Source organism: Phycodurus eques, chromosome 16 (assembly GCF_024500275.1).
Source record: "Phycodurus eques isolate BA_2022a chromosome 16, UOR_Pequ_1.1, whole genome shotgun sequence".
Taxonomy (NCBI): domain Eukaryota; kingdom Metazoa; phylum Chordata; class Actinopteri; order Syngnathiformes; family Syngnathidae; genus Phycodurus; species Phycodurus eques.
In genome coordinates, this window is record NC_084540.1 from 3,602,972 (window position 1) to 3,630,000 (window position 27,029).

The following is a 27,029-nucleotide window of genomic DNA, read 5'->3' on the forward strand; positions in this document are numbered from 1 at the left end:
TTGGGCCCAATAAATAGCATCTCAGGTTTGTTAGGATCAGCGTTGCCACAGTTACCTTGAAAAAGCAACTTAGTTACTTTACTGATGACTTACTTTCAGAAGTAACTGAATTAGGAAAAAGTAACTTTTTAGTGACTTTCAGCAGCTGTCAAGCTGTGGCACTCCACTCTCCAGATCTGGGATAGGTATCGTGTACAGGGTTGGGAATCGAAAACTGAAAACCGTTTTATTTTGAGAACCAGTTTCCAGTTTTTCAATTCCTCGGCCAAATTTGTCTGCTTGCCTGGTGATTCCTCAGGATTTTGTGTTAGCTCTTTTCAGAATCAGAATCAGAATCAGAATCATCTTTATTAGCCAAGTATGTCCAAAAAACACCCAAGGAATTTGTCTCAGGTAGTTGGAGCTGCTCTAGTACGACAACAGACAGTCAATTGACGGAGAACACGTGTTGCTAGTTCATCTTTTAATTTTCTTCAGGCTAGTTTCAGTCGAAGAACAGATACGGGGCGGGGAAAAAAGGTATCTGGTTAAAACAGAACTACTGATTCAACTCCTGTACATAAGTCAAAGTTAAAAAGTTGACTGAAATGCGCTTCAGTGCAAAAGTAAAAATATATATATTTTTTACTGTCAATAAGCAATCAAATACAGATACGGTACCTGCAAAATCTACTTAAATACAGTAGCCAAGTATTTGTACTTGTTTACCTCCCACCTCTGACAAAAACTGCAGAATGTTTTCAGCTTTCAAATAAAGCTGCGGAGATTTGTCAAGCCTTCCATAAAGAAACCTGCACATGTATGATAAAAAAAGAATAAATCAATAAAAAAGAAAGCATCAGACTTTCCATGTGGGTTCCGACAAACTGAAAATCATCAAAATGGCTCCAACATCCTGGCGTGTCTCCAGGACAGGAAGTGCTTATCCTGATCCTGAGTGGCCTCCACATGCCTTCTGGGCTGGAAACACAGCAGCTCTCCTCTCAGCCTGCTCAGTATCCAATTGTGGGATTTGGGAGTACAAATCCCAGGTAGGGAGGGAATATTTTATTTGATCTTACTTGGTTTGTGTGGCCAAACGTGTTCAGATAGCCAGCGTCGGATGTCCAAATTAACTCTGCAGAATTTAAACTTTTTCATTTTAGTTTGAATCAATTAATGACACTACTCATCCAAAGGATTCTTATTGGGTGAGGGTAAGAAATAATACAAAAGGGTTTAGAAATACAACCCCAATTCCAATGAAGTCGGGACGTTGTGTTCAACATCAATAAAAACGGAATGCAATGATTTGCAAATCAGGTTCAACCTATATTTAATTGAATACCCGACAAAGACAAGATATTTCATGTTCAAACTGATGAACTTTGTTTTTAGCAAATAATCATTAACTTCGAATTTCATGGCGGCAACACGTTCCAAAAAAGCTGGAACGTGTTGTTGTCATGTTCGCCACTGTTACAGCACCTTTTCTTTGAACAACATTCAATAAACGTTTGGGAACTGAGGACACTAATTGTTGAAGCTTTGTAGGTGGAATTCTTTCCCGTTCTTGCTCGACGTACAGCTTCAGCTTGTTCAACAGTCCGGGGTCTCCGTTGTCGGATTTTACGCTTCGTAATGCGCCACACGTTTTCAATGCGAGACAGGTCTGGACTGCAGGCAGGCCAGTCTAGTCCCCGCACTCTTATCGGGGTATTTGGAGCTGTGCTTTGTGTGGGCCCTCACCTAGGACCTGTTTGCCATGGGTGACCCTGCCAGGGGTGTAAGGCCCCAGACAATTTAGCTCCTAGGATCATTGGGACGCACAAACCCCTCCACCATGATAAGGTGACAACTCACGGAGGGGTCATTCACTAATTCCATACCCCCTAATCACTATATCACTATATGTATTCTTTGCAGACTTTTTAGGCAATTATCTAGGTCCACTGTATGAAATCCCCTATATAATTATTAGTCGAGAATGAATAAATTATTCCAAAACACAGCCCAAGGCTGTAAGGATTACTGCAACAAAGAAGATTACCAATGATTTAACTTTAAAGATATCATCCCAACTGTGATGATCCGCTTCATTCATCTTTACGCTAAAAAGGAAATTACCAAGCATTCAATTAACAATCCAGTAGATCAACATTTAGTCACTAATAAGAGCGACGCACGTCACACAGTCTGACCTTTTACCTTTCCTAAATCAGACATTTTGTATAAAAATATCCATTGAATTCATCGAGGTTGTACGTGTGTGGATGTTAGATTTTTTTTTTTTTTTGGTCCAATCAGAATTTAGCCTCTGTGTGTTGCCATGTCAATCTAATCTGCCCAGGGCCTTCAGAATCAGTTGCGCTAGCCTGTGTAACTTCAACTACAACTGCTACATGCGTCTTTAAGCAATCAAATTTCAGTTTAGGCCCACCATAATGTCTGCATTTTCCGGTTGGTCTGAGAAAAAGCTGATTTGAAGACGTGGACGACATAAAGGTGGCCGCAACGACGGCGTTGCGGAAGAATCCTTCCAGGAGTGCTTCAAAGCGTGGCAGAAAAGACTTCAGACTTCCAAGAGGAAAACCTGTAGACTGTCCTTTCCGACACGCCTCGTAAATCACAAGTGTGAAGTCGATTCTCGCCATATACAGTATGTGAAAAACAAGAAAAAAAACAAGAGTAAATGGATTAGCTCCGATGTCAAAAACGAAGGTCCGATCACGCTCTGGATCCCACTTTCCCCCCCAAACGGTACTAAAGACGCCGAAGGATTCGGGCCGAGGCGAGCACTTCCAAATAAAGCAAAGCCTTGAAGAGTGCTGTGTATTCGTTGCATGTCACACAAACCACCACAATAAAACGCACACACTCGCAGCTCATAAATCAGGTCAAGGAGATCCGAAAATCTGCCAGATGATGTCATCGTTGGACATCAAATTGGGAATTGACGATCATCGGAACCTTTTGTTGATGATGATAGAATCAACTGTATTCCCTCAAATATATTTATAATTTAAAAAAAAAAACATATTTTTAGAAATGTTTTAAATCATTGTAGAAATAGTAGCCTGGGTACTTTATTGACCACAAGAGTAACAGGCGTAATAATTCAGAGTAATGTTTCTTTTAGTCAAATAGTTTCCAGAAAAACATTTTCTTTTTTTTTTTTAAAATTCTAGAAACATACTTTTTATCTACAACAATCATTCAATTATATTATTCAGTATAATTTAAGTTATTCAATAACATTTTGCCCATGAATAAAAACAAAGATGGAATAATTCAACTACTTAAAAAAAATGCATTTTTATCTCTTAAGTTTTAAAAAAAATCGAATAAATCTTTCAACTATCTAGAAACATGTACTTTAGTATTTAAAGTAATTATAGTTTACTAGACTACAAGTCGTTGTTTTACATTATAGATGTTTATTTGAGGTCAGGCATGTATTTTTTCCAAGTCAACACACCTGGTGATTGAGGCACAGTCTATTTGAAAGTGGGATCCATTCAAATATACACAACATGATGAAATGTGATCTTTAATCTTAATGAAGAAACACAAAAGAGCCCCAGCAAATTCATATCAGTCTTTATTGTATTTAGAAATTCACGCAACAATTCAGTTTTGTTTTGTTTTTAGCATTTACAACACGGACGAACGGGGGCCGACGAGCTAAATGTCATGCCTTCCCCGGCAGGTGCGAAGGACTACAGAAGCGGCTTGAACGGGCAGGAAGGAGGGCACAGAGATACGTAAAGTGCTTTTATTGACAGTTCTTTAATAGAAAAAAAGGATTAAAAGGACATGTTGGCATTCGAAAGGAGGAGGAGGAGATGACCGTGCGGCGGACCCAAGTGATGGAGAGGGAGAGAGTGATGTGGGGAGGGGGATTTATCTTTGAAAAATAAAAAAATTGTGTTCAAATGGAAGAGGAGAAGGGTCTCTCAACCCAGGATGAGGCTGGACTTGCCACCGGGTGGGTTTCTTCGGCTGCCCGCGCCAGAGTTGGCACTTCCCGACGGGGCGGAGGGCTGTGGCGCCTCCTGCTCCTCCTGATCTGCCTCCCCGTTGTCGGGGCACTCTGTGAAGAGACGATGAATTCGCAACGGAAAAACCCGTTTACAAGCACAGGCGTTTAATGTTGTCACGTATCTGTACTTTACTCCGGTATCTATCTTTCTTTTTTTTTTTTTTAACTTTTATGTACAATATTAGCCCGAACCATCTTTGTCGCTTGTTATTACAAAATTAAATCAGAAGAGATCGTTTGTTGACATGACGCCTGACACTGGTCCTGCTTGTAAGTTATTTATGGGTGAACCCGTAGTCTGTCTGTCTGTCTGTCTGTCTGTCTGTCTCTCTCTCTCTCTCTCTCTCTCTCTCTCTCTCAGCAGATGCGACTCGTTTTTTTCCCCCAATTCTTTTACTTCCAATGCTAAGTACCTTTAATATCAAATAATGACTTTTGATACTTAAATACAACACCTGTCAGCTACTTTAAGACTTTTACTCGCGTAATATTCAACAATTTGGCTTTAACGTTCTACTAAAGGTATTTTCTGTGAAGATACTTGGATTTTTACTCAAGTAGAACTTTCAGGTACTTCATACGAGACTGAAAGTACAGAGAATACTTGTGTAAAATAAAAACAACAAATAAAAAAAGACTGGTCAAAGTAGGAGGTAATAATTGCTGTTTCTACAGAGCAGAGAGAATATTGTTGAATGCTCTGTATGTGTTGCTGCGCCGCGTGTGTTAAGCCTGCCGCACACTGCAAGATGCAGTCGAACCCGATTGGACACGACCATCGCACGCATCGAGCGACTGTATATATGGACGCCCTGAACAGCGAGCCTGTACTGTTTTTAACCAATACTGTTAAATTAAAAAACAAACCAAAAAAAAAAAACTTTATCCACATCAAAACATTTGCAGGGTGTCGAGCGTGTGCCAGAGCATAGTGGCGCTACCATGCTTGACCAATCAGAAGCATATGCAGAAACTAAAATCCCATGCATCATCGCTGGTCTTCTGGCTGCTCTTGTTACAAGGGCCTCCGCTTTACAAACCTTTCCATTTGACGGGACGCTTGCGCTTTAAAAAATTAAAAAACGGAACAAACCAACCATCATACCACAAAAAAAAGGAAATACACAAGCACTTGATAAAGAAAACAGTTGTCATCCCTGGAGATACATATCCTTATTCATACAAGAAAACACGAATGTCAAGATACTCACCATTGTTTGCTTGTTCTTGGCCATTCTCCTCCTGTAATGAAAACATGAAGAAAGAAAACAAACATGAACCAAAGCGACCAGTTGAACTGCATCCCATTCATCCAGACTTGGGACAACACCCTATCATCATGTGACATAATTAGCATGACAGCTGAAGCCCTGGCCTTTCAACGCAGGAAGGGGGGGGGGGGGGATTACGGTACATGGTAGCTAAAGTCGACATGTACAAACAAGTCGTCTTCTATATTCAAGTTGCATTTTAGCAGGTTCTCATAATAATCACAAGCACTGACCTACATTTACAACCCAAATTCTCATATTTCTTCCATGAAATTGTGTTAATTTATTCCAAAAAGTCTATTCTCCTCATTTGGTAGTGTTATGCTGGCTGCACTGCTTCCAGTATGTGTATGTTCTTCAGATTTTTCCCCCCCCCTTTTTTTTATTTTTTGTCCTATCAAATTTCAGCCTCTGTGTGTTGTCATGTCAAGCTAATCTGCCCAGGGCCTTCGGAATAAGGGGTGCTGGACCCATGCAACTCCAACCATATTAGCAACGAGACTGACCCTTGATAACTCCAGCATATTTCTGTCCTCTGCCAAGTAACTACGTGGAAGTTAATCGGGGTGGCTCATGTCGATAAAAGTAGTGCTTTGCTGCAACCCTGTGGCATCTACAGGCAATCAAACCATTTTAGGGGTGGCACTGCGTCATGAAACCTCTTAGCCAATGTGGATAAACAGTATAAAAATCTCTTAGCCACACTTGTGTGTGGCCACATCATCACGTGTTTATGTGGCTAAAACTTTTAGCCACCGTTAGCCAGTCCTCATGGGAAGCCAATAACATTAAAAAAAAAAAGAAAAAAAGAAAAACCCTTTCATTCTAAATCTTTGGTGGTAACGCTTAGGAGGCTAACTTTAGCTGTTGGATACAGTAATTGTAACAGATTTCAAAGGCAGGACAAAGTGGTCTAAATTACATTAGGGGTTGGGGTTGGGGGGGGGGGGGGGTGCGTGACTATGTTTGCCATGGGCCCCCAAATGACGAGCTAGCTACGTACGGCCCTGCTTTGAGCCGGCACCGCCGTCACTTGGCATGCCAACGTAAGTGGGATTTAGCGGCTTGTGCATTGATGAAGAAGGCAGCTAGTTAGTTGCAACAAATAATTGGAATTGTAGGACACATTGAACATCAACACTTCAAACGTACGTTGGCGTGATGCATATACGCGCATCAATTCGGCGCCAAGCGGCATCGGGTTTCGTCTTTCCCGATGTGCCGCTCCCCGCTGGACAGTGGATTGAAACATTTTACAATGCGCGGGGGGGGGGGGGGGTGAAACCAAACCACTAACACCGTTCACACACACACACACACACACAGCAGAATGAGCGTGGTCACTTTAACTTTCATCAGGAAGGGATTTTGAGTTTTGACTAGGGTTGGGCATCGAGATTCGATTGGAACAGGGACTAAACATTCCGGTTCTCCTGGAATCGTTCAAATGTAAAAATGACGGTCCTCAGTTTCGATGCCTACACTCTGGCCACCCTGAAGATCAAAGTGGCGAAAACCAACAGTGGCAGAAACCAACGAAGAACGCGCACGAAACCCAATGGTGGCGGCGAACAAAAGTGTGTCTTAACTACCGTATTTTCACGCCCATAGGGCGCAGTCTCAGTTACAGGGTCCATTTCCATTTCTGTATTTAACACATGCATAAGGCGCACCATATTATTGGGTGCAGGCATGGTAAAACATAGGCTAGCTTAAAACATACGGTAGCATGCATGCACGCTAAAACAATGTTTTTAAAAAGGCAGCGGGAGGAAAACTGAGTTCGGTTGTACTTTATTGAAGTATTTAACAATTCACTCAAGATTTTCCGATCAATCCTCATCCACAAATCCATCAAAGTCCTCATGTTCTGTATCCGAAATGAACAGCTGGGCAAGTTCTCAACCATACACGCCAGGTTCGAGTCAGTCTCGTTGCCGTGCGAAAGCTCGAACGACAGTGCAAGCAGACACGTTAGCCCGGCATCCACAATCCATTCACAAATTGTGGCGTAACTCGCCCGGCGCTGCCTCCTAGTCTTAGTGTTCGCCATCTGTCATCCATCGCTTCCACGCCGCTCACAACTTCACGCCCTGTTTACACCGATGTCCAGCGGTTCGTCAAGCCTCTCGGAATGATGGCGAGCCCCGAGTTATTCTTTGCTCATTAATCCATTGCTCGAGTTGCACCTCGCCTTGTTTCTGCGTTTTGTTTTTCTTTCCCCCCCCCCACGAAAACTCAGCTAACGTCGTTTTGACTTGGCGAAGCTCGTTTTCCTGCGTCTGCTCGGGGGTCCTTAGCCAAACCGATGTTGTTTTGCACAATGCACAACAACAACATCACACAGCAACATTTATAGACGTTGGAACTCGGTGCACACATAAGGCGCGGCGCATTATAAGGTGCCCCGTCCATTTTGGAGAAAATTTAAGACTTTTAAGTGCGCCTTATGGTCGTGAAAATACAGTATGTTAACATAAATGAAAATGACTAGTCACCTCAGTGTAACGCTTGGAATAAAATTATTAGACTTTACACCGATTTTAGCAGCCTGATCGGTGTCGGCCAATAATTAGCATTTTATGCCGATCGGCTTTAATGTCATAATTCGGCGATCTGATCAATGATCGGCTCCGCAAAAGACAGATACTCTGCGTCGCCATTGTGCACAGTATATTTGAATCCAAAAGCTCATTTATTTTTACCCTTGTCGCGTCTCTTGACGTAGTACTGTAAATATCTGACGGACAATCAAGTTATTTAAAAAAAAAACACACAAAACGTGAGCGGTGTGGGACAAACAACACATCTGAAACAGACGACACGCAATGCCCGCATCAGACTACAAGACAATGTGTTCTTTCACGATTGCACTATGTCAGACTACTGCAATAAAATGTTATATTCGTTGTATGGCTTTATCTTGTTGATGTGGCGGACTGGATCTGGCCCCCGGGCCACCGGTTTGACACCATGCGCTAAAAGAATCGGAATAGAGAATTCGTTTGGAACCGCAATCGAAATGAGGAACCGCAAATCGCTCAAATTCAAACGATGCCCAACCCCAGTTTTGATGCAGCCCATTTTGATTCGCTAGTGTGGCAAACGTGGGTAATATTTGCTTGCCATATCCTGTTTCAATTAGCCATTGGCGAGGTCGCGAACAGGCAGTGCGAATCCAGGAACACTGTATAATAATGAAAAGTGGTGGCAATTGTGTATACATAATCACAATATGAGGTGATTATACATTTATATTATACATTTTACGTTATATATTTTTAACGATGTGCCCCGCAATGAAAATGATTGAACTAATTGGGACAAGGCGCCTATTCAAGGCAGGGGCAGAATTTGAGGTCGAGTCCCTAATATGCGTGTCAAAACTGTCAAATTTCCAGTAGTGTAGCATTAAAGGCCAACAGTAGACTAGATTAGATCCTTTCCAAAGCACACAGTCCTCCCTCCCTCTCTGAAGAGTTCCCTGAGCTGTCGTATCTCATCAGTGGGAACGCTGATTTGGAAAGACAACTGCACGGGTGGTGTTACCTCTTGTCTTTGGTTCCACACCAAAGCGGCTCCAGAGTTGTGGATGGTGGTCAGCTCCGGCTGAGGGTTCTTGGGAAATAGAATGGGCTGCTGGCACCGTCTCAGTGGGGCTGAGGGCTCCCCGCACAGGGTCCCTGCGGCGGCATCACTGGCACCTGGGGAAGTTAACCAGCAAGTGTTTAGACAAAAGGGTCTGATTTATTAAGATTCCAAATAGCGGGTGCTAAATTGCGCATTCACGCAAACAGATGTGCACTGTTGGTGGGTATGTGGGGGATCATCTATGTACTAAGATTGTAGCACAGTTGACAACAGGTGCCAACTGGCGTATTTAACAGAAGGTTTTTGCTTTAAGTAGTACTGATGGTATTCACCATGAAACATTCGGAGAGCACAGCAAGCACAAAATTAAGTTGGAAGTGATGGTATTGGAAGTGTAAGTGGAAGACAAACATATTACTGAGTTACAGCAATCAATCACTCCCATCTTAAGGAAGCGAACAACCTTCATAAAAGCCATGTTTTGTTTCATTTACAGTAACTTGTGCCGAGGGCCTATCCTTCAAAGCACTGCGTTTAAAACTTGAAAACTGCACTGGGAGAGGCCAGCCCCAGATATCACCGTGCCCTGAAATGATCCATCCAGATGCAAGGAAATTCAGAGTTGAAAGTAGTTTTGTCGTAGGCGATATGGCAAGACTCCTCCTTGTGACTGGCTCTACGTCAGCCCTTAGATTATTCAGAAGATCCCAAATTGCATTGCTGAAAGAACTACGCGTCTTAATTTTTGTTTCTGGCTTTAACATTTTTTTTTTACATGCATAACTGCAGTCATTGTTACACAAAGCGGTTCCGGTTTGCGCCTGTCTATTTAAAAAAGGAAAATTGGCCACTGTAATTCCTCTAAGGTTTCTTAAATTCCGTTGCGTGTGGTATTTGAATCTAATAGTATTTTGCGCATTCGGGTAGAAACGCAAAATAAATTGCACAGCAATTTAGCGGGTTTGGCAGACTCAATGCAGGGTGTGCCTGGTAAGCAGATGAGCTTCCACGTCTATTTTGCGTGAGCAATCAAGTTTGCGCCTGTTTTTGTATGCACAAACCTTTAGTCAATCAGACCCAAAGTTGGCGCGCCCATATTTATTTAATCCAAATCTATGTTTTTGGCAGAGGACAGAAGGATTAGTCAGGAAACCGCTGAGACAGATGACCCATAGTGATTCAGGCTTCTGAGCAGATTTCCTCCAATATGGAGCCTAATGCAATTAGTCACACAGCCCCCTCACCCCTACACCCCTTATCCTGTAAACCAGGAACGAGTCAGACGAACCCTGCACAAGCCATTGACACAGGGGTGTAAAAGTAGCTACAGTATACAGGTATCTCGCTTTTTCTCTCTTTTTTAATATAACTATTTCAATTGTTTTTTAAAAATATTTCGACGAAGGCCAGTTGAATGGCCACCACGATCACAAGACGTGTGGTGGATTTCTTCTTTTGGGGTGTTACTGTTACTGTCAAATTATTACTGTTAAGTCATGCCGCACTACCTTCTCTAAACATGGACTGTGCTCCGAGTACCATAGCTTTAAGCAAAACACGTGTGCACCTGACGTTTGTCCCTTCAATAATGCCGTGGCTCTCTTCCCTTACCCCCAAGTGTAATTTGTTGTGACATGCATTTGTTCGTCACATTCTGAAGAGAGATACAGAAAAAGCAGCCGTGTAATTGTTTCCCCGTGTATAAATAGTTATCATCCGTTTTAAGAACCGCTTATCCTCACTAGGGTCGGGGGTGCGCTGGCGCCCATCCCAGCCGACTTCGGGCGAGAGGGAGTGTACACAAGACCTGCCGACCGATAAACATTCACTTACAGAACAATTTGTCTGAATTTCCATATTTTTAAAATCGTGTCAACATTTCCAGCTGTCAAGGGTCAGAACCATAATGGTTAATCAATTATGGCTTCAATATTTGCCATTTTAATGTTTTTATTACATCAACCTTGTTATGGTGGACACAGTTGCAGCCTAAATCAATGTACCAGTGTACGTAATTTCGACGTTCCATCATCAAAAATATCTGTGTCCATGGATTAATTCACTTTTGCCAATTCAGTTTTCAACCCTGGTAACAAAACAAACGCAAGGCTATTAAAGCAGATTAATCAGATTTCAAAAGTCCAAATTAAAACTCAGCACTCTATTTTTACAAACAAACAAATAACATTGCTGATAGACTGAATTGGATAGTTAATGTAAGGACAATAGTTTTGGTTTCTATTTTGTGCAATGTACTACTTGTACGTGTACAAGAAGTACATGGAAGAAGGAGCGATGTAATTGTGTCTTCTCTTGCATGCTGTTTACATTATTATACATTTGTATTTCCTACAGCCACAATTGCTGCTGAAACGCAAATTTACCCATTGTGGCACAAATAAAGGTTCTTATTTTATATTACAAATACTTAAGAATAATAAACTATTAACCTGCCCACCTTCTAAAGTGACGTGTGCAGTGACATACTAATTCATTTCCGGTTCAGACACGGCGTCCTGTGTGGATGTGTATTATTTTATATTTATATCTCTAAACAGGTATTATTTTGCCTGTTATTTTGTTGTTCAAAGTTGGTTATCCTCCGCAAAAAAACACGGTTCCAGCCAGACCTATGTGACAAATGTATTGTTTCACCAAACCACTGTTTTTGATGTTTTGCGACTGCTTGTAACAATAGCTTAGCAATTAGCATTGCTTTAACATTGTCTTCGCCTATCCACTCCTCGTCCTCCCATCGTGGTGCTTTTGTAAGAAGCATGGTAAGAAGTGTAGCTTATTCACTACCATGGAGGCAATGATCAGTGACTTACAATGCATTGACACAAGACCCAAAGAGAACTTTCACCTCTGCAGCTTGCCAGCCGGGGCATAATAAAATAGCCTGCACCAAGCAGCTGTTCAATGTGGTCGCGCCGGTTGTCAGATGCTGGATCCCCCCCAACATCTGGCCGTAATGACTCGACGTTCAGCGATTTCCGTAACCAAATACGCACGTTCCGTAACATTTGGCAGCTCTGGTACACCCTGAACTGGTAGCCAGCCACTCGTAGGGCACACATAGACAAACCATTCGCAATCACATTCACACCGACGGACAAGCGTGGAGTCTTCAATTAACCTACCATGCATGTTTTTGGAATGTGGGAGGAAACCGGAGTACCTGAAGATTATTATTATTATTATTATTATTACAGTTGATTGACCGCATAGCAATACACAACCATAGTGCAGGACCCTGCGATGTGACCATTGCGGACACGTACATTGCGATGACGATGCTCAAACGATAGTTTATTGTGCAGCCCTAACAGGAAGGGGTTGTGACTCAGCGAATGCGATGGAACAACTCCAGGCAGTCAACCTGAAAGCCAGCACAAGAGCGTCTTTGTCATGCAGGAAACAATGGATGGTAAGGAATCAGGGGAGTGGCCACTCTCGTTAATGGAGTGAAGAGCTTCAATGTGGGCCCCTCAACAACAGTTGCTTCATTACTGGCACAGTGTTTATGAGTCTGGTGGATTCTCTGGACGGTGTAACGCAAACATCAAATGGAAAGGAGAGAAAATGAAGAGAAAAGAATGCATCATCATGACACCCAAGTCTTTCTACTTAAACTTATAGATCCCCTGCGTGCATTAGGTCCAGAGTGTATAATCCACAAGCTTGGAGACAGGAGGAACACATCGACATCATAATACTGCAATGCTGATGGCATGACAGATTTCCAATCATTTATTCCCAATGAGACTCAGATTATAATCAGTTTAGAAGACCGAACCGAATAAAAATGCTCCATATAAACACCTCAATCGGAATAAACAGGAGAAATCCGAATGGAATTCATTCGGTTTCAACTGGGTGGAATATTCCTCTCCCCAAACCAATCCGAAGTAAATTTTCGCCATGTAAACCATCATTCGGAAATAGAGCCTGGGAACAGCTCTGTCTGGACGTGAATGCGTGGTGACTTCATCGTTTATGCACGCCGTAAATATGGCAGCTCCTGGAGGAGCTCGCATGTGATGGAGATCCTGTTTTTAACTAAGACGTTGTTTTTAATCAAGCAGTTTTTAAAATAAACGTACTATATAAAAACAATCCCAACTACTGTGCTCAATAGACGATAGATCCCCATCTTGATAAAAAAAAAAAAAAAAACGTGACGTTCACGACCAAGTGCGGATGTCACACAGCTGTTCTGATTGAATGTAGTGCACAAGAATACACCCAATCGGAATAGATCACGACACATGTAAACAGTTGACCAGAGATATTTAATCGGAATGATTTCAATCGGAAAGACAAAAAAAGTCTCCATGTAAACCCTATTATTTCAACTGTGCTGTAACTTTCAGACCCATCAGTGGAAGCCTCGCAATTGAACGACAGTATACTGTACAAGACGATTCAACTTTGCTCAATTTGAGCAGCTGACCAAAAGTGACTCGCTCATTTCCTGTACAGTTGACTTTGACATGTTGAGTTTAGATTTGATTACCAAGGAAGAGGCGTCTGGCTGCAATGCTAATGCTAATAAGCATTTCCTACATTTCCCTGAATGTATTGCATATAACTGAACATGTTTTACTTAAATGTTTAAAAACCAACAGTTAAATATTACATGCAAAATTATTGTACTGAACTTAAGTTAAATACAATTACTGAACTGCAATTCTTGTACTGTATATTAAAAAAAAAGTATTGTAGGCCAACTTGAAAAGTTTAAAAAAAATAAAAAATAAAAAAATAAATAAAGTACTGTACGTAAAAAAAACCAAAAAAAAACCACAGGATTTAAAAAGTTTAAACAGGCTGTATGCAGCAAGTTGGGCAAAAAGTATTTAGTCAGCCACCAATTGTGCAAGTTATCCGACTTAAAAAGATGAGAGAAGCCTGTAATTTACATCATAGGTGTACCTCACATAAGAGGGACAAAATGAGAGAAGAGGGGGAGGGAAAAAAAAAAAAAACTTTTAAAAATCCAGAAAATCAGTGTCCGATTTTTAAATAATTTATTAGCAAATTATGGTGGAAAATAAGTATTTGGTCAATAACAAAAGTTAATCGCAATACTTTGTTGGCAATGACAAAGGTCAAACGTTTTCTGTAAGTCTTCACAAGGTTTTCACACACTGTTGCTGGTATTTTGGCCCATTCCTCCACGCAGTTGGGGCTGTCGGTGGGCAACACAGACTTTCAACTCCCTCCAAAGATTTTCTTTAGGGTTGAGATCTGGAGACTGGCTAGGCCACTCCAGGACCTTGAAATGCTTCTTACGAAGCCACTCCTTCGTTCCCCGGGCGGGGTGTTTGGGACCATTGTCATGTTGAAAGACCCAGCCACGTTTCATCTTCAATGCCCTTGCTGATGGAAGGAGGTTTTCACTCAAAATGTCACGATACATGGCCCCATTCATTCTTTCCTTTACACGGATCAGTCGTCCTGGTCCCTTTGCAGAAAAACAGCCCTAAAGCATGATGTTTCCACCCCCGTGCTTCACAGTAGGTCTGGTGTTCTTTGGATGCAACTCAGCAATCTTCCTCCTCCAAACACAAGTTGAGTTTTTAACAAAAAGTTCTATTTTGGTTTCATCTGACATTCTCCCAATCCTCTTCGGGATCATCCAAATGCTCTCTAGCAAACTTCAGACGGGCTTGGACATGTACTGGCTTAAGCAGGGGGACACATCTGGCACTGCAGGATTTGAGTCCCTGGCAGGCGTAGTGTGTTACTGATGGTAGCCTTTGTTACTTTCGTCCCAGCTCCCTGCAGGTCATTTACTAGCCCCCCCGTGTGGTTCTGGGATTTTTGCTCACTGTTCTTGTGTTCATTTTGACCTCACGGGGTGAGATCTTGCATTGAGCCCCAGATCCAAGGGAGATCATCAGGGATCTTGTATGTCTTCCATTTTCTAATAATTGCTCCCACAGTTTATTTCTTCACACCGAGCTGCTTACCTATTGCAGATTCAGTCTTCCCAGCCTGGTGCAGGTCTACAAGTTTGTTTCTGGTGTCCTTTGACAGCTCTTTGGTCTTGGCCATAGTGGAGTTTGGCGTGTGACTGTTTGAGGTTGTGGACAGGTGTCTTTTATACTGATAATGAGTTCAAACAGGTATCATTAATACAGCTAGCGAGTGGAGGACAGAGGTGCCTCTTAAAGAAGAAATTAAGGGTCTGTGAGAGACAAATTTTGCTTGTTTGTAGGTGACCAAATACTTATTTTCCACCATAATATGCTAATAAATTCTTTAAAAATAAGACAATGTGATTTTCTGGATTTTATTTTCTCATTTTGTCTCTCATCGGTGAGGTATACCTTTGATGAAAATTACAGGCCTCAGAACTTGCACAATTGGTGGCTGACTAAATACTTTTTTACCACACTGTAGCTACAAGGTTCATTCTAACGTTGGATTGTGTTCTATGTTTCCAATCTTGTAATTTTCATTTGTATTTAAAGTGGCACCAAGCAGGCCCCAAAAAAATGGCATGTAAATTTGACACACCACAGAGAAGAGTAATGTTAACAATTCTGCCAAATTTTAATTAATAAAAAAAAATAATAATAAAAATAAAAATCTCCAAGTACATAAAATCAGGTTTGAAAACTCTCAGATGCTGTGGGTCTGTCAAATGGATGTGCCAAAAGGAATCAAACATACTGAGTGGGTGACAGCTTATACCAGTGATTGCCAACCAGTGTGCTGTGAGCGCTCTTCGGGTGTGCCACGGGAAATTATAAAATTTTACTTAATTGCTCCAAAAATTATTTATTTCCAAGAAATAATGTATCTTTATTCATCTATTTATGCCAGTGTACCTCTAGACAGCCTGCGTACCACTAGTGGTACTCGTACTACACTTTGAGAATCACTGCACTATAATCTTTCCAGGTGAACTTCTGTAAACTTAATACACGTCCAGTGGTTCAACTTGAGCAGAACGGCAAAATTCACAAATGTTTACAAAAAGGAAAATAAAGTTCACCTGCATTTTAGGTAAATCCTGAAATTTCAACCAAAAACCCAATAACTGAACATTTTGTGACTAACGTAAATGTATTCCCCATTGGCAGTGCAGTATATGTCTATGCATCCTAGTCTGATGAAGACGGTGAAAATAGTATATCTGTGCACCGAGGACATCTGCCTCAGCTGAGCAGCTGCTCCAAACAACTCGTCCAAAGTTAGCAACAGTCAACACACAAGTCACTCATTGTGATGATGAATACAAGCTACTACGTGCATCACCACCAACATTAAAGCGCTTCGTAGCCAGGGGTGGTGAAGCACCCATTTGCGGTACAGTGCTCGACGGTGACGCTGTGCGTTTATTTTGGAAATACTCTCGATCGTAGACACTGGATTTCAAAGGAATAGACTGCTCTCTGTAACAAAGAGAAAAATGCATGTCTTCAACCCTAAAACAAAATGGAACCCATGTGTACGAATAATCATAGGTGTGAATGATGTGCGTATGCGTCCACAGTCAAGATGTTCAACACAAAGAGGGGTCACAAGCACCACCTGGCTCGTTATAGGAATTTACACAGAGACGAAAGCCAACATAAACACTTGCAAGCAAATAAACATCTCCCTCTTGTTCTTGTGGATAGGAAGTACTACAGGAAAGCTGGCCTGAACTTGGCCTTCACCCTTGTCAAACAATGCGAGCAGGATGAAGGACCATTCCATTAGAAGGAAGGGGCTGCCTTCGGGTAGCAAATGGTAACTTGACATACGAATGCCCCCAGTTTTTCGAGTGGCGACCTTTCACTTGGTTGAGTTTTTTTACTTTGTGTTGCAGGTCAAAATGGAATGCCCTCGCATGTGGGCAAGGAGTGGCACAGTACACTTTCAGCCATTTATTGAATGGTACAAACAGTCAAAGACAAATAAAAAACTGAGAACACTTGCAGGAGCTGCTGTAGGCCACAACTCACGCCCAGACACTCACACGCACACACATACTAACCGGCCAACCCAAGTAAATTCACTTACAAGCTTGGTCACAGATCAAATAAAAATTTTAAGTCAAAGTATCTCTGCACCAAATAACCACAGCATGTGGATGTTTAAAACGCTGTTTTAAGTGAAAACGTGACGCTGCCTGTGCAAATAGAATTCCATTTAATGTTCTGCGGAACATTAAGAACGTTGCCAAACTGACATTAACGCCAGCAAACTGTAAAAAAAACCTACAGCGTTCTACTTAAGGATCATGCTAAACAAACAATGTAGCTTGTCGGGACAAAGTCTTCCCTGGATTCTTTGAAGCATACACGCAGGTAATATCGTGGGTGCTTACGTCGCCTTTGTCATTGAAGTCTCGCTCATGCCTATACAAGGCCCATACTTGAACTGACCCATTTTTTTTTCCATTGAGGGTTGATCTTATCCCCCCCGCCCCAATAACAAAGTCTCAGGTCAAATTACCCATATCCCAGCACTGCAGAGTTGCAGAGTATATTAGACCAATGGAATGTTCTGACTACTTTAACGGAAAAATTCTTAGTGATACTTTTCGTTTGTAACTTTTCCAGCATGGAGTGAAACATTTGAAGCGAGAGTGGATAAAAGTGGGGAGGGGGGAAAAAAAGAAAAAAAAAAAAGAGGAAAAACGAACTGACTGGGTGGATTGTTCCTCCGATGAGCATGGGGGTCCTCGGGTTCTGCAAAGATGCTGGAGGCCATCTTGTTCTTACGCTGTGGGGTGGTGTTTTCGTCTGTGCCAAAGGTGAAGCTGGAAGCGCCGCCTGGCGGTCGTAGTACCCTGCACAGGACCAAGTTATTTAAGTTAAAATGCATTCGCCACTGGCCTAAACGCTATTTGAAGAACTCACCCACATTTAAATCAACCTAAAATCAAATCTCTCTTCTACTCAGCAGCTTATACTGTATGTGTTGCGGTAAGTGACGTCGCCACGACGCTATCAGTCATGGTAAAAGATAACAGACTTGTGTTAGTAGCTGACTGTAAAGGAGGCTAATACAGTATTTGGGGTGAGATATTTACTTTTTCAAGTGCAGTTCTTTGGGATATGGCATATCATACATCGTTGACGTCAGACAGGAACCCCATATGTCCAAATATGGGGAGTTTAACTTTTTATTTTGTTAGTTTTTCTTCCACAAATCATCACTACAAGTTTGTACCCACGTCGTCTTATTTTTACGCATTAACCAATTTAAAAATCTAAATGTTGAAAACAGCTTGAGAACAAATCTCGAACACAACTGACTGAGAAATGTTGTAAAACTATGCCTCTTCCCTCACTCTGCGGGAGCCGTACAGCACTATGTCGCCTCACGCGTAATAAGAACGTATTTTTTATTTATTTTTTTAAATGAGTAAACATCGTTAGGTGCGAGAGCAAATTGAGGCAAGTCTGTTTTGTTCAAAATTGCTAGCTGTAATGCTCCAGTGCAGAGGGAAGCGGTCATCCAGGAAGGCACGTCGCGTACAGAATTCCTACAAATAAGTCATTTTTTTAGATGAGAGGATGGGCTCTTTGAATCACTGATTTTCACCCCTCACGCATAGGTCCTGGAATGTATCCCCCGCGATAAACGTGAGTTCAAAGTACATTAAAATGTCTGCGTTCTCAAAGATGGCAGTCATTCTGTCCGAGAATGTCTGCCCAGCAGCTGACTCCAGCTTGCTGCTACCCTCTGATTCTTTTGCAATTCTTTTGCAGTGACAAACACGTGAGGGCGGTTATCTCCGTTATTGAATGGCTATATTGAACCCAATGTTCTCGAGGGTTAATATTGCTTAACTGAGGTCAAAAGTCGACAATGTATGTTACTGGATGAATAGCCTTGGTAAGCAAAGTATTTTCACACCACAAATTGAACAAAAGGAAAAAGCTTTTTTTTTGCTTCCAAACCAAGGGACAAAAAGGCTCAGTGGACCACTCCCTCTTTTTTATTTTTTTATTTTGCTCTCTCTTCCTTGGGAGTCAATGAAGCCACCAGCTGACACACTGAGCAGCTGTCCAAGGCTCTGCTGGCCAATATGGAAAGACGACAAATGTGCGTTGTCTATCAACCAGTGCCTGCACATCCCGTGTCTGTCCCACTTGGCTAGTGGGAAAAGCTAAAGCAGAGCTCACCTTCGCGGCCAGGGGATGAGCTCATGCTTTCCACACAGACAGAGAGAGAGAGGGAGGCTTTAAGCGGCCTGGCAGCGGACCCCACCCAAGGCTCACACTGCAAATGACATCGATGTGTGCTTGAGCAGGCAGAGGCTGGGTGGGAGGACGGAGTGTTTGGGGGGGCTCGAGATGGCAAGTCGAAGGCAGCCTGGTGAGATTTGAGCCTCATTCGGTTCGCCTGATTGTGTCTTGGGAGGAACTCCTCACAGGGCGGAAAGAAGAGCAGTAAATGAGACTTAAAAAGGAGCGAGAGCAAAGATCCGAAGGAGAGATTTGGGAGGCTTAGCTAACCCAAAGCCCCCACCCGAGCACCCCCACCCTTCTCCACATGCCAGATCAAAACGCTTGATGACTGACACAGATTTTCTCAGCAAAAAAAAAAAAAAAAAAAATCAGCTCCCCTCTCCCCAAATCTGATTTATAGTCCCTGATTCATAACCCACCCCTCTCTCCCCCCACCTCCCCAGCCATTCACTGAGACAGCACATTTTCTTTGCATTGTTTTGTGGGCCAAGTGGGAGGCAAGAAGGCGAGACTCATGACTTCCAGCTATGATATGACTGCATACCTTTTGGATGAGTAGCCCTGCAGTGGGTTTTACTCACAAATGGAGGTTTTAAATACAGTCCGTTGTCTTTAACTTGAACTGGCCCCCGAGCGACAAGGACATTAAATGTCATTTACGGGTCCAGAAGACAAATCATGCGTTCAGAGCACTGCCAAACTCTTTGAATACAATAACTATTAGTTATTAGGCCTCGTGACTTCAGCGTCAATGACTAAAAGCATTGGTTATCTTTTTCTTTTTATAAATGATATTTTTAGAGTTTATTGCCTCTCTTAAGCTCAGCTCCCTAATTATTCAACAACGCCCAGACAGAATGACCCCATGCAGTGCAGCTGTAGGCTAAATGGCGAATCAGATTAACTTAATTAGCAAGATTGTGTGACAGTTTCGCTCAAACCACAGGAATCCAGAAGCAGGCTAACGGCGGCTATGGGGCTAGCTTCTGCGGTGGTTGGGTGGTAGGGGGGGGGGGGGGTGGTAGAGCCGCATCCACTCCTTTTGTTCCCCTCCACCAAATGGACTCAAAAACTCCCGTTTACCTGGAACTGCTTTTGGCACCGGGTTCCACTCCTTGGAAGGTGGTGGTCGTCGTCATCTTCGACGGGTTTCTTGATGAATTCGAAGCGACGAATAAGGGGGGGGGGAGAAATTCTTTTTTTTTTTTTTTAAAAGTCACCAGCCAAAGGAGATAAAAAGCGGCGGTCTCCACCCGACACTGTGGAAAGCCTGAAGCCGTTCGTCCACCGAGAAGAACTGCTTCGGTAACTGCAAATCGTGACTCCGCCCACTGTCATTCGTCTCACTCGGATTGGACGGAAGGTCATGTAACCCGTCTGTCATTGGACGAAAAACACGCAACTCACCTCTGTTGTTGGTGCCAGCGTCCCAATCCCAGTGAGTGAGCGAGCAAAAAAGGTCACAATACCCCAGGGCCATCTTTCTGTTAGCATTTGTATTATTATTACTGTATTATTTTAATTTTAGCTTCTACAGATCTATTGAAAATTATTCTAAAATGAGTAGCTCGATTCCACAGACCACATGGTGTGATAGTGGTTAGCACATTTCCGCAGTCTTGACGTTGAGGAAAACCTAAAAATCGAGTATATAAAACAAATGTTATAAACCAATCTGATCACTTGCTTTTGTAATACATTTTAAGAGACTTTGTGGACTGGGCGTCATGTACTCATTATATACATCATAAAATATCCAATTCATAGGAGTTAAACCTTTTGACATATTGCAAACCCCCGATTCCAATAAAGTTGGAACGTCGTGTAAAATGTCAAGCACATAATGCAATGATTTGCAAATCCTTTTAATATATGGCTTTCACTTTGCATGGTAGACTTTTAGCTAGCATTTGTAGCAACAAGCTGTGTTCAAAACCGACTGTTTTTCTTAACTTTTCCTGAGCCCGTGTGGTAATATCCTTTACACAATGCTGAGGAATTGGTGGTAACAAGAATTCATTGCTGGGTTTTCGGCCTTGCCGCTTATGTAGTGATTCCTCCGCATTCTCTGACTCGTCTGGTCACATAATGGACCGTAGATGATGCAATCCCTAAATCCCTTGCAATTAAAAAAGATGCTTAAACTGTTGGGACTATTTGCGCAGGTTTTCACAAAGTAGTGAAACTTGCCCCATCCTTGCTTTTAAATAACGGAGTCTTATAGGGGTGTTCCTTTTATACCCAAACATGCAACTCACCTGTTTCCAATTAACCTGCCCAGCTGTGGAATGTTCAAAACAGATGTTTTTGTTTTGTCCTAGCTTTTGTGGATCATGTTGCAGGCATCAAATTCAAAATGAGAATATGGTTAAACACCACCACCACCACCCAATTTTGAATGAATGAACAATCTCAAGACAATGTTATATACTATTATGATTTTGTATTGTTTGACAATAAAAGTTCCCCCCACCCAAAAAAACAACAACAAAGTTATATGCATCAGTTTGAACGTACAGTCCTGGTCACCATTATTGGCACCTATTAGGTTTAAGTACTAAATATGGAATATCTCTTGGAAAAAAAATGAATCAAGTGAAGCAACTTTTTTTTTCTATAGAGAACTTGTGTTTGATAGAAAAGAGTAAATGATGAAACAACATTTTATGGACAGATGAACCCAAACCAGAGCTTTCTGGCAATGCACAGGCATGGCACAATGGGGAAAAGAACCCTGCAAATGTTCAATAGCTTGAACAAATTGCAAAGGAAGAGTGGGAGAAAACACCACCGGTGAAGTCCAAAATGCTTATAGATGGATAAAAGAAACATCTGTCATCGCTGCCAAAGAGCTGGAACCAAATATTAAGAATCACATTTATTTATAATATTGCAGCACATTTATTTCTGAAGACATTATACAGGTTATGCAAAAAATAAAATAAAAATGAGGTGGCGCCAATAACGGTGAGCAGGACAGTAGGTTGAAAAGGATTTGCCAATCGTATTTTGTTCTTATTTACCTTTAACACAACATCCCAAGTTGATTTTAATAGGGGACTATGTATTATCGCTTAGCGTGTTACAAATGAGAAGGTGGGGGGCAATAAGTATAAATGAGAACAAGAAGACAATCACACTGGAGAGGATCACAAAATAAGAGTATTGGAAAAAAACAACAATAGCTTTATTTAATCAGGTATCTTAATAGACAAAACAGATTCTTTGTATGGTGGCAAGATATCCTCCTCCTTCCCAAAATATGACTTTTGGTCTGGTTAATGGATTAATCAAAAGGTATTGTCCACACAATCGCCACCATATAAAGGTAAAAATCGAATTATTTTCATGTGGTCACTAAATGAGATTTCAGGCCCATTTCAACAGTTTGATAGAGCCCTGACATGTATTAATGTGTTCTGAGTAGTCAGATCATGCATGACACACAAGAGTGATCTGATCACACAGATCAATTTTACGGGTGGTTTGGCCCCTTGTGACCACATTCTTTAAGTATTGTGAACATCACAATCAATTTCAAAATAGCACACCTTTAGAACCAATTTACGAGCAAAACTCTTGACCCAGCCTGGCGATTGGAAAAGTCACAATATTTCTCATTCTAGAATGAGTCCAATTTTGACGACCTAAAACCTAAAAATCGATGTGGATTGGTTTATGTACAAAAAGTACAGAAGTAACAGGGAAAATATTGAAAATACTGTACAGCAGAGTCATTTAAACCTCAATAGGGTGAGACGTAAATCATGTATATCCCAGGCTGCGGTTCTCTTAAATGAGGAAAGATGACGTGGGGACGGTTGATTAAATCACTCCTCCTGTCTGTTGTTGAAACACGTCAATCGTGTCTTCATCTTCCATTTCCAACTGTAAAAAAAGAACAGGAACAATTATAGAAATGATTTTAATTTGTTTCAACTTGTCAGAAACCTATGGCACTTTTGTTATATTTGCTTTCAAGGATGTTCTGTTTTTATTAAATCATATGGTACCACACAGGCGAGCAGACATGGCATCTGTAAAGCTGAAGTTTAGTCTTTGAAATCGGCGAAAATATGCGCTAAACACTTTTTAAAGTATTTCTTAGTGGCTGTTCTCATCTCTCACTGTCAAGAAATGGGAGACCACCGTATAACTTTGAGGAACTGAGAAGACTCGCATACACAGTTCTCAAAATAAGAGGCACATCGTGCTTGCTTCAAGATGTTTATTTGTCACTCCCAGTTGGTTTACTGGAAAACTGACACACAAAACAAAAGAGAATCAAACATTCAGACATGCAAGCACCAAAGGCATGAAAAAGGTGTCGAAAAAACATTGTAAATTAAGCACCTGAGGCCTGCTTCAAGCTGTGCCACGTGAATAGCATCCTCCTCTTTAAGAACTCTCATTCTGGAAAAAGAATTGACTAAACTGCAGCGCCTCAACGCGAAAATACAAAAGACCAGTGCAACAAATACGACACTGGCTGATCTAATGAGCAAAAATGTTGCCTAAATGTAAGAGTAGCAATCGAGGATGTCCTCTCCAGAGGTGGGCAGAGTAGCCAAACATTGTACTCAAGTGATAGTACTGTTACTTGACAATTATGTGACACAAGTAAAAGTAATTCTCCAAAAAATAACCAGAGTAAGAAGAAAAAGTACACAATAATTACTTCTAATTTTTTGTTTTAACCACAGCATGAACATCAATTAAAAAAAAAAAAAAAAAAAAATTACTTCTCCAAGAAACTCACACAAATGCATCTTCGTGTCTTCAGTTTTTTTTTTTTTTTTTTTTAAATAAATATTCTTTTTTTTAAACAGTCCTTCTTTGTCACTCAAGCTGTCTTTACCATTAATACAGGGCTCTAGAATAACTTTTTGAGCTGGTTGCACTGGTGCGCCCAACTTTTTTTTCCTTGGGTGCACCAGCATAATACAAACTTGATATATCAGCTTGTTGGTATTAAGGGATGGCCGTGTACCATGATAGGCTTTGGAACTAATTTCATTTATGCCGCTCAACTTTCTGTAATTGTACACCTACATGCAAGTCGTCGGAAAACTTAACTTCAAGAATGCTAGCGCCCACGTTTCAAACACACGCACGCAACGCACACGACCACAGCCAATCAGAGGGGGTGGTTCCGCTCTCCACTATCTCTGATTGTTTTAGCGAACACGATGGGTTTCATGTGTATCTGCTTTCCAAGTCTTGGATTTGTTTTCTTTCTCAAATTGGCTGGGTGTTGAGTTTAGCTTTGTTAAAGTCCCAGAGAATAATGAGGGGTGAGTCCGGGTGTTTTTCCCCCCCCCCAATTTTGTTTACTTGTTCGGCGAGCGTTAGCAGTGCGGCATTCGTGGTAGCTTGAGGCGGAATGTATACACCAGCCAGAATGAATGATGCGAACTCGCAAGGCGAGTAGAATGGCTTAAAATTCAAAAACAGCGACTCCAAATGCGGGCTGCAGTGTGTGCTGAGCTCCGTGACGGCCTTACATTTTTCGTTGCTATAGAAGCATATCACGCCGCCTTTTATTTCCCCCGATGATTCCACGTCGCGGTCTGCCCTGTGAAGATGGAGGCCGGGAAGCATGATGGCGCCAACGGGTACAGCGTCACAAAGCCAAGTCTCCGTAAAGCACATGGCGGCGGAACGTCTGAAGTCTTTACTGGTCTTTATCAGAAGATGAAGCTCGTCCATTTTGTTGGGTAGGTGTTTGAACTGCGGCATGAGATCCGAGTATTCTTGGAGGAGGAGGGTAATGATCTTACCCACAAGTTTTGAGACAACAACTTCGTCATGAAACTCGCATACCTCAGTGACATCTTTCAAAAACTCATTGAACTAAATCTGCAGATCCAGGGTACCAACACACACCTTCCACACCCGGTGTTTTCGTTTACTAGAAAACTAGAGATGTGGGAGCAGCGAGTGAAAGATGGGAATATAGATTCCTTTGAGAACGTAAAATCCTTCTCTACTACTACTCACTGCTTGGCAGGAGAGCCATGGCCACACTGCTGCCTTTCGCCACATCCTACTTGTGCGAGATCGGGTTTTTTTGCAGTTGCCTCAATCAAGACCAAATACAGGTCAAAGCTGGACATTGAAAATTAACTTCAAGTGGCTGTCTCATAGTTGTGTCCACGATTAGAAAACATCTGCAGCACAAAGCAAGCCCATCTCCAAAAGGGGGGCGCTGCAAAAAATGTTTGGGAAGCACTGCTCTAATTAGTATCTTGCCCCCAATAAAGCCAGGACAATCACTGCAGTTGAGTATCAGTAAACAGATTATATTTATGGAGAAAAGGTATTCTTCCATTAATCTTTAAGAAGTTCATCAAAAACGCTGGAAGTAAAACTATTGCCTTGATGTGCACTATAATTCAAAACCTTCTTGTCCCATGCCCTACTTGTCAACAAAACCACTTTTGTCCGTTTAAGAATATCTGAGATTGAGCATGTTTGCAAATCATGAGTCTTGCTTGGAAAGACATTTTGTCCATGGGGAAAAAGTGTGCATCAAATCATGAAATACTCAGTTAAGTGCCCTCGTGAGGGAACATTGCAAAGAATGCATGAATTTCTGGACAACATTTGACCAAGACTTGACACGAAAGCTGTGAAAGCATCCAGAGCAAATCGCTTTGATATGAAGGGTGCACATTATCAGATCCCACTTTCTTTCTGAATGACCTTTTTTTGTCACGATCTTAACCTTACCTGTGACGGTGTGTCTGTCTCATTTATTGGCTGTCCATCAAATCTGAACCGGATTTGCCTCATGGACAGTCCCTGGAAAAAAAACCACACACACACACACAGTTGTTGGCCTACTTCCTGAATTTAGATACAGTGGTGAACTGAGATACGAGTTTAATTCGTTCCGTGACCACGTTTGTAACTCAAAATGTTCACTTATCTCATATCATCTTTCCCAATTGAAATGAATACAAATGCCACTAATCTGTTACAGACCCCGTGTAACAGTCAGTGAATTTAATCAGAAACCTCTTTATTTGCCAAGTATGTCCAAAACACACAAGGAATTTGTCTCCCGTAGTTGGAGCCGCTCTAGTACAACAGACAGTCAATTGACAGAACACTTTGGAGACATAACGACATTGACAAAAAACAATTGTGCAAAAAGATGCAGAGTCCTCTAGCACTTAGAGCAGTTCGAATGGCTAATATTGCAATAGTCCGGTGCAATGACCATCGTGCAAAGGGGCGCTGAGACTTCAAGGACTGTATGCGCTTTAAAGTGACGAGTAGCGCGATCATCTGGGACAATGTTGGTTGTGCAAATGTTCCAGATACTCCTCAATCAGTGTGCAAATGGAGCAGATGCTACTCTGGCACGAGTGGCCAGTATATGCAAATAGTGCAGCATGGCGAGACAACTACAGTGAGTGCATGAGTCATACATAATTGGCCCCACAGAAATGTGACAACGAACTCAAGTCAAAAAATTGCCAGCTTGTTGTAATGGAATTATAGGTTAGGTGTTTAAGAAGTTGATCGCAAGAGGGAAGAAGCTGTTGCAATGTCTACTAGTTCTAGTTTGCATTGATCGGCAGCGCCTACCTGAGGGAAGGAGCTGGAAGAGCTGGTGACCGGGGGTGCGGAGGGTCCGAGAGGATTTTGCACGCCCTTGTCTTAAGTTCATGATTGTAATATTGCAATGCATGTACTTCGCTGAGGAATTAAATATTTTTTGGGGGTACTGTGCCCGTTTTCCCTATTTTAGGGTTGAAATGACTGTCGCATAGAGAGATTATGTCATCAGGAATTTGTCGGTTTGTTGAAGAAAGACATGAAAGCGCTTGAACTGCGAGTTTAAACAAAGAGACGAAGGCTTGAGCAGTTAGTTTTAAGAAAGAGACCACAACATGAGCTGCATTACAGCAAGATCTAGGAGAAAAAATAAAATAA

General features: G+C 41.8%; 2 protein-coding genes across 3 annotated transcripts in view; both read right to left on the bottom strand.

The window, feature by feature from the left end:
• Nucleotides 1-3,562: 3,562 nt before the first annotated feature.
• On the bottom strand, nt 3,563-20,407 carry LOC133415365 (jupiter microtubule associated homolog 1-like). The gene is made up of 5 exons (XM_061701355.1): nt 20,169-20,407; nt 17,535-17,677; nt 8,842-8,996; nt 5,233-5,263; nt 3,563-4,072 (listed from the first exon to the last, which is right to left on the bottom strand). The coding sequence occupies exons 1-5, from the start codon at nt 20,222-20,224 to the stop codon at nt 3,936-3,938; spliced, it is 522 nt and encodes a 173-aa protein (XP_061557339.1). The 5' UTR covers nt 20,225-20,407; the 3' UTR covers nt 3,563-3,935.
• A 1,835-nt stretch (nt 20,408-22,242) lies between these two features.
• Nucleotides 22,243-27,029, bottom strand: part of LOC133415481 (small ubiquitin-related modifier 2) — a 12,915-nt gene continuing 8,128 nt past the window's right edge. The window contains exons 3-4 of one of the 2 annotated variants that reach the window (XM_061701585.1): nt 25,818-25,889; nt 22,243-22,973 (exon numbers count right to left, since the gene is read on the bottom strand). In XM_061701585.1, coding sequence (XP_061557569.1) covers nt 22,911-22,973; nt 25,818-25,889 — 135 coding nt within the window. In that variant the 3' untranslated portion in view covers nt 22,243-22,910. The remainder of the gene's footprint in view (nt 22,974-25,817; nt 25,890-27,029) is intronic. The other variant, XM_061701586.1, reaches the window with a different exon arrangement.

Bases quoted from the DNA above. Each gene is read 5' to 3' on its own strand.
- LOC133415365 (XM_061701355.1), bottom strand. From the start codon at position 20,224: ATGACGACGACCACCACCTTCCAAGGAGTGGAACCCGGTGCCAAAAGC. The intron at 17,678-20,168 runs GTAAACGGGAGT...GGTCCTGTGCAG, and splicing joins GGTGCCAAAAGCAGTTCCAG to GGTACTACGACCGCCAGGCG. The intron at 8,997-17,534 runs GTCAGTTCGTTT...TAACTTCCCCAG, and splicing joins TCGGAGGAACAATCCACCCA to GTGCCAGTGATGCCGCCGCA.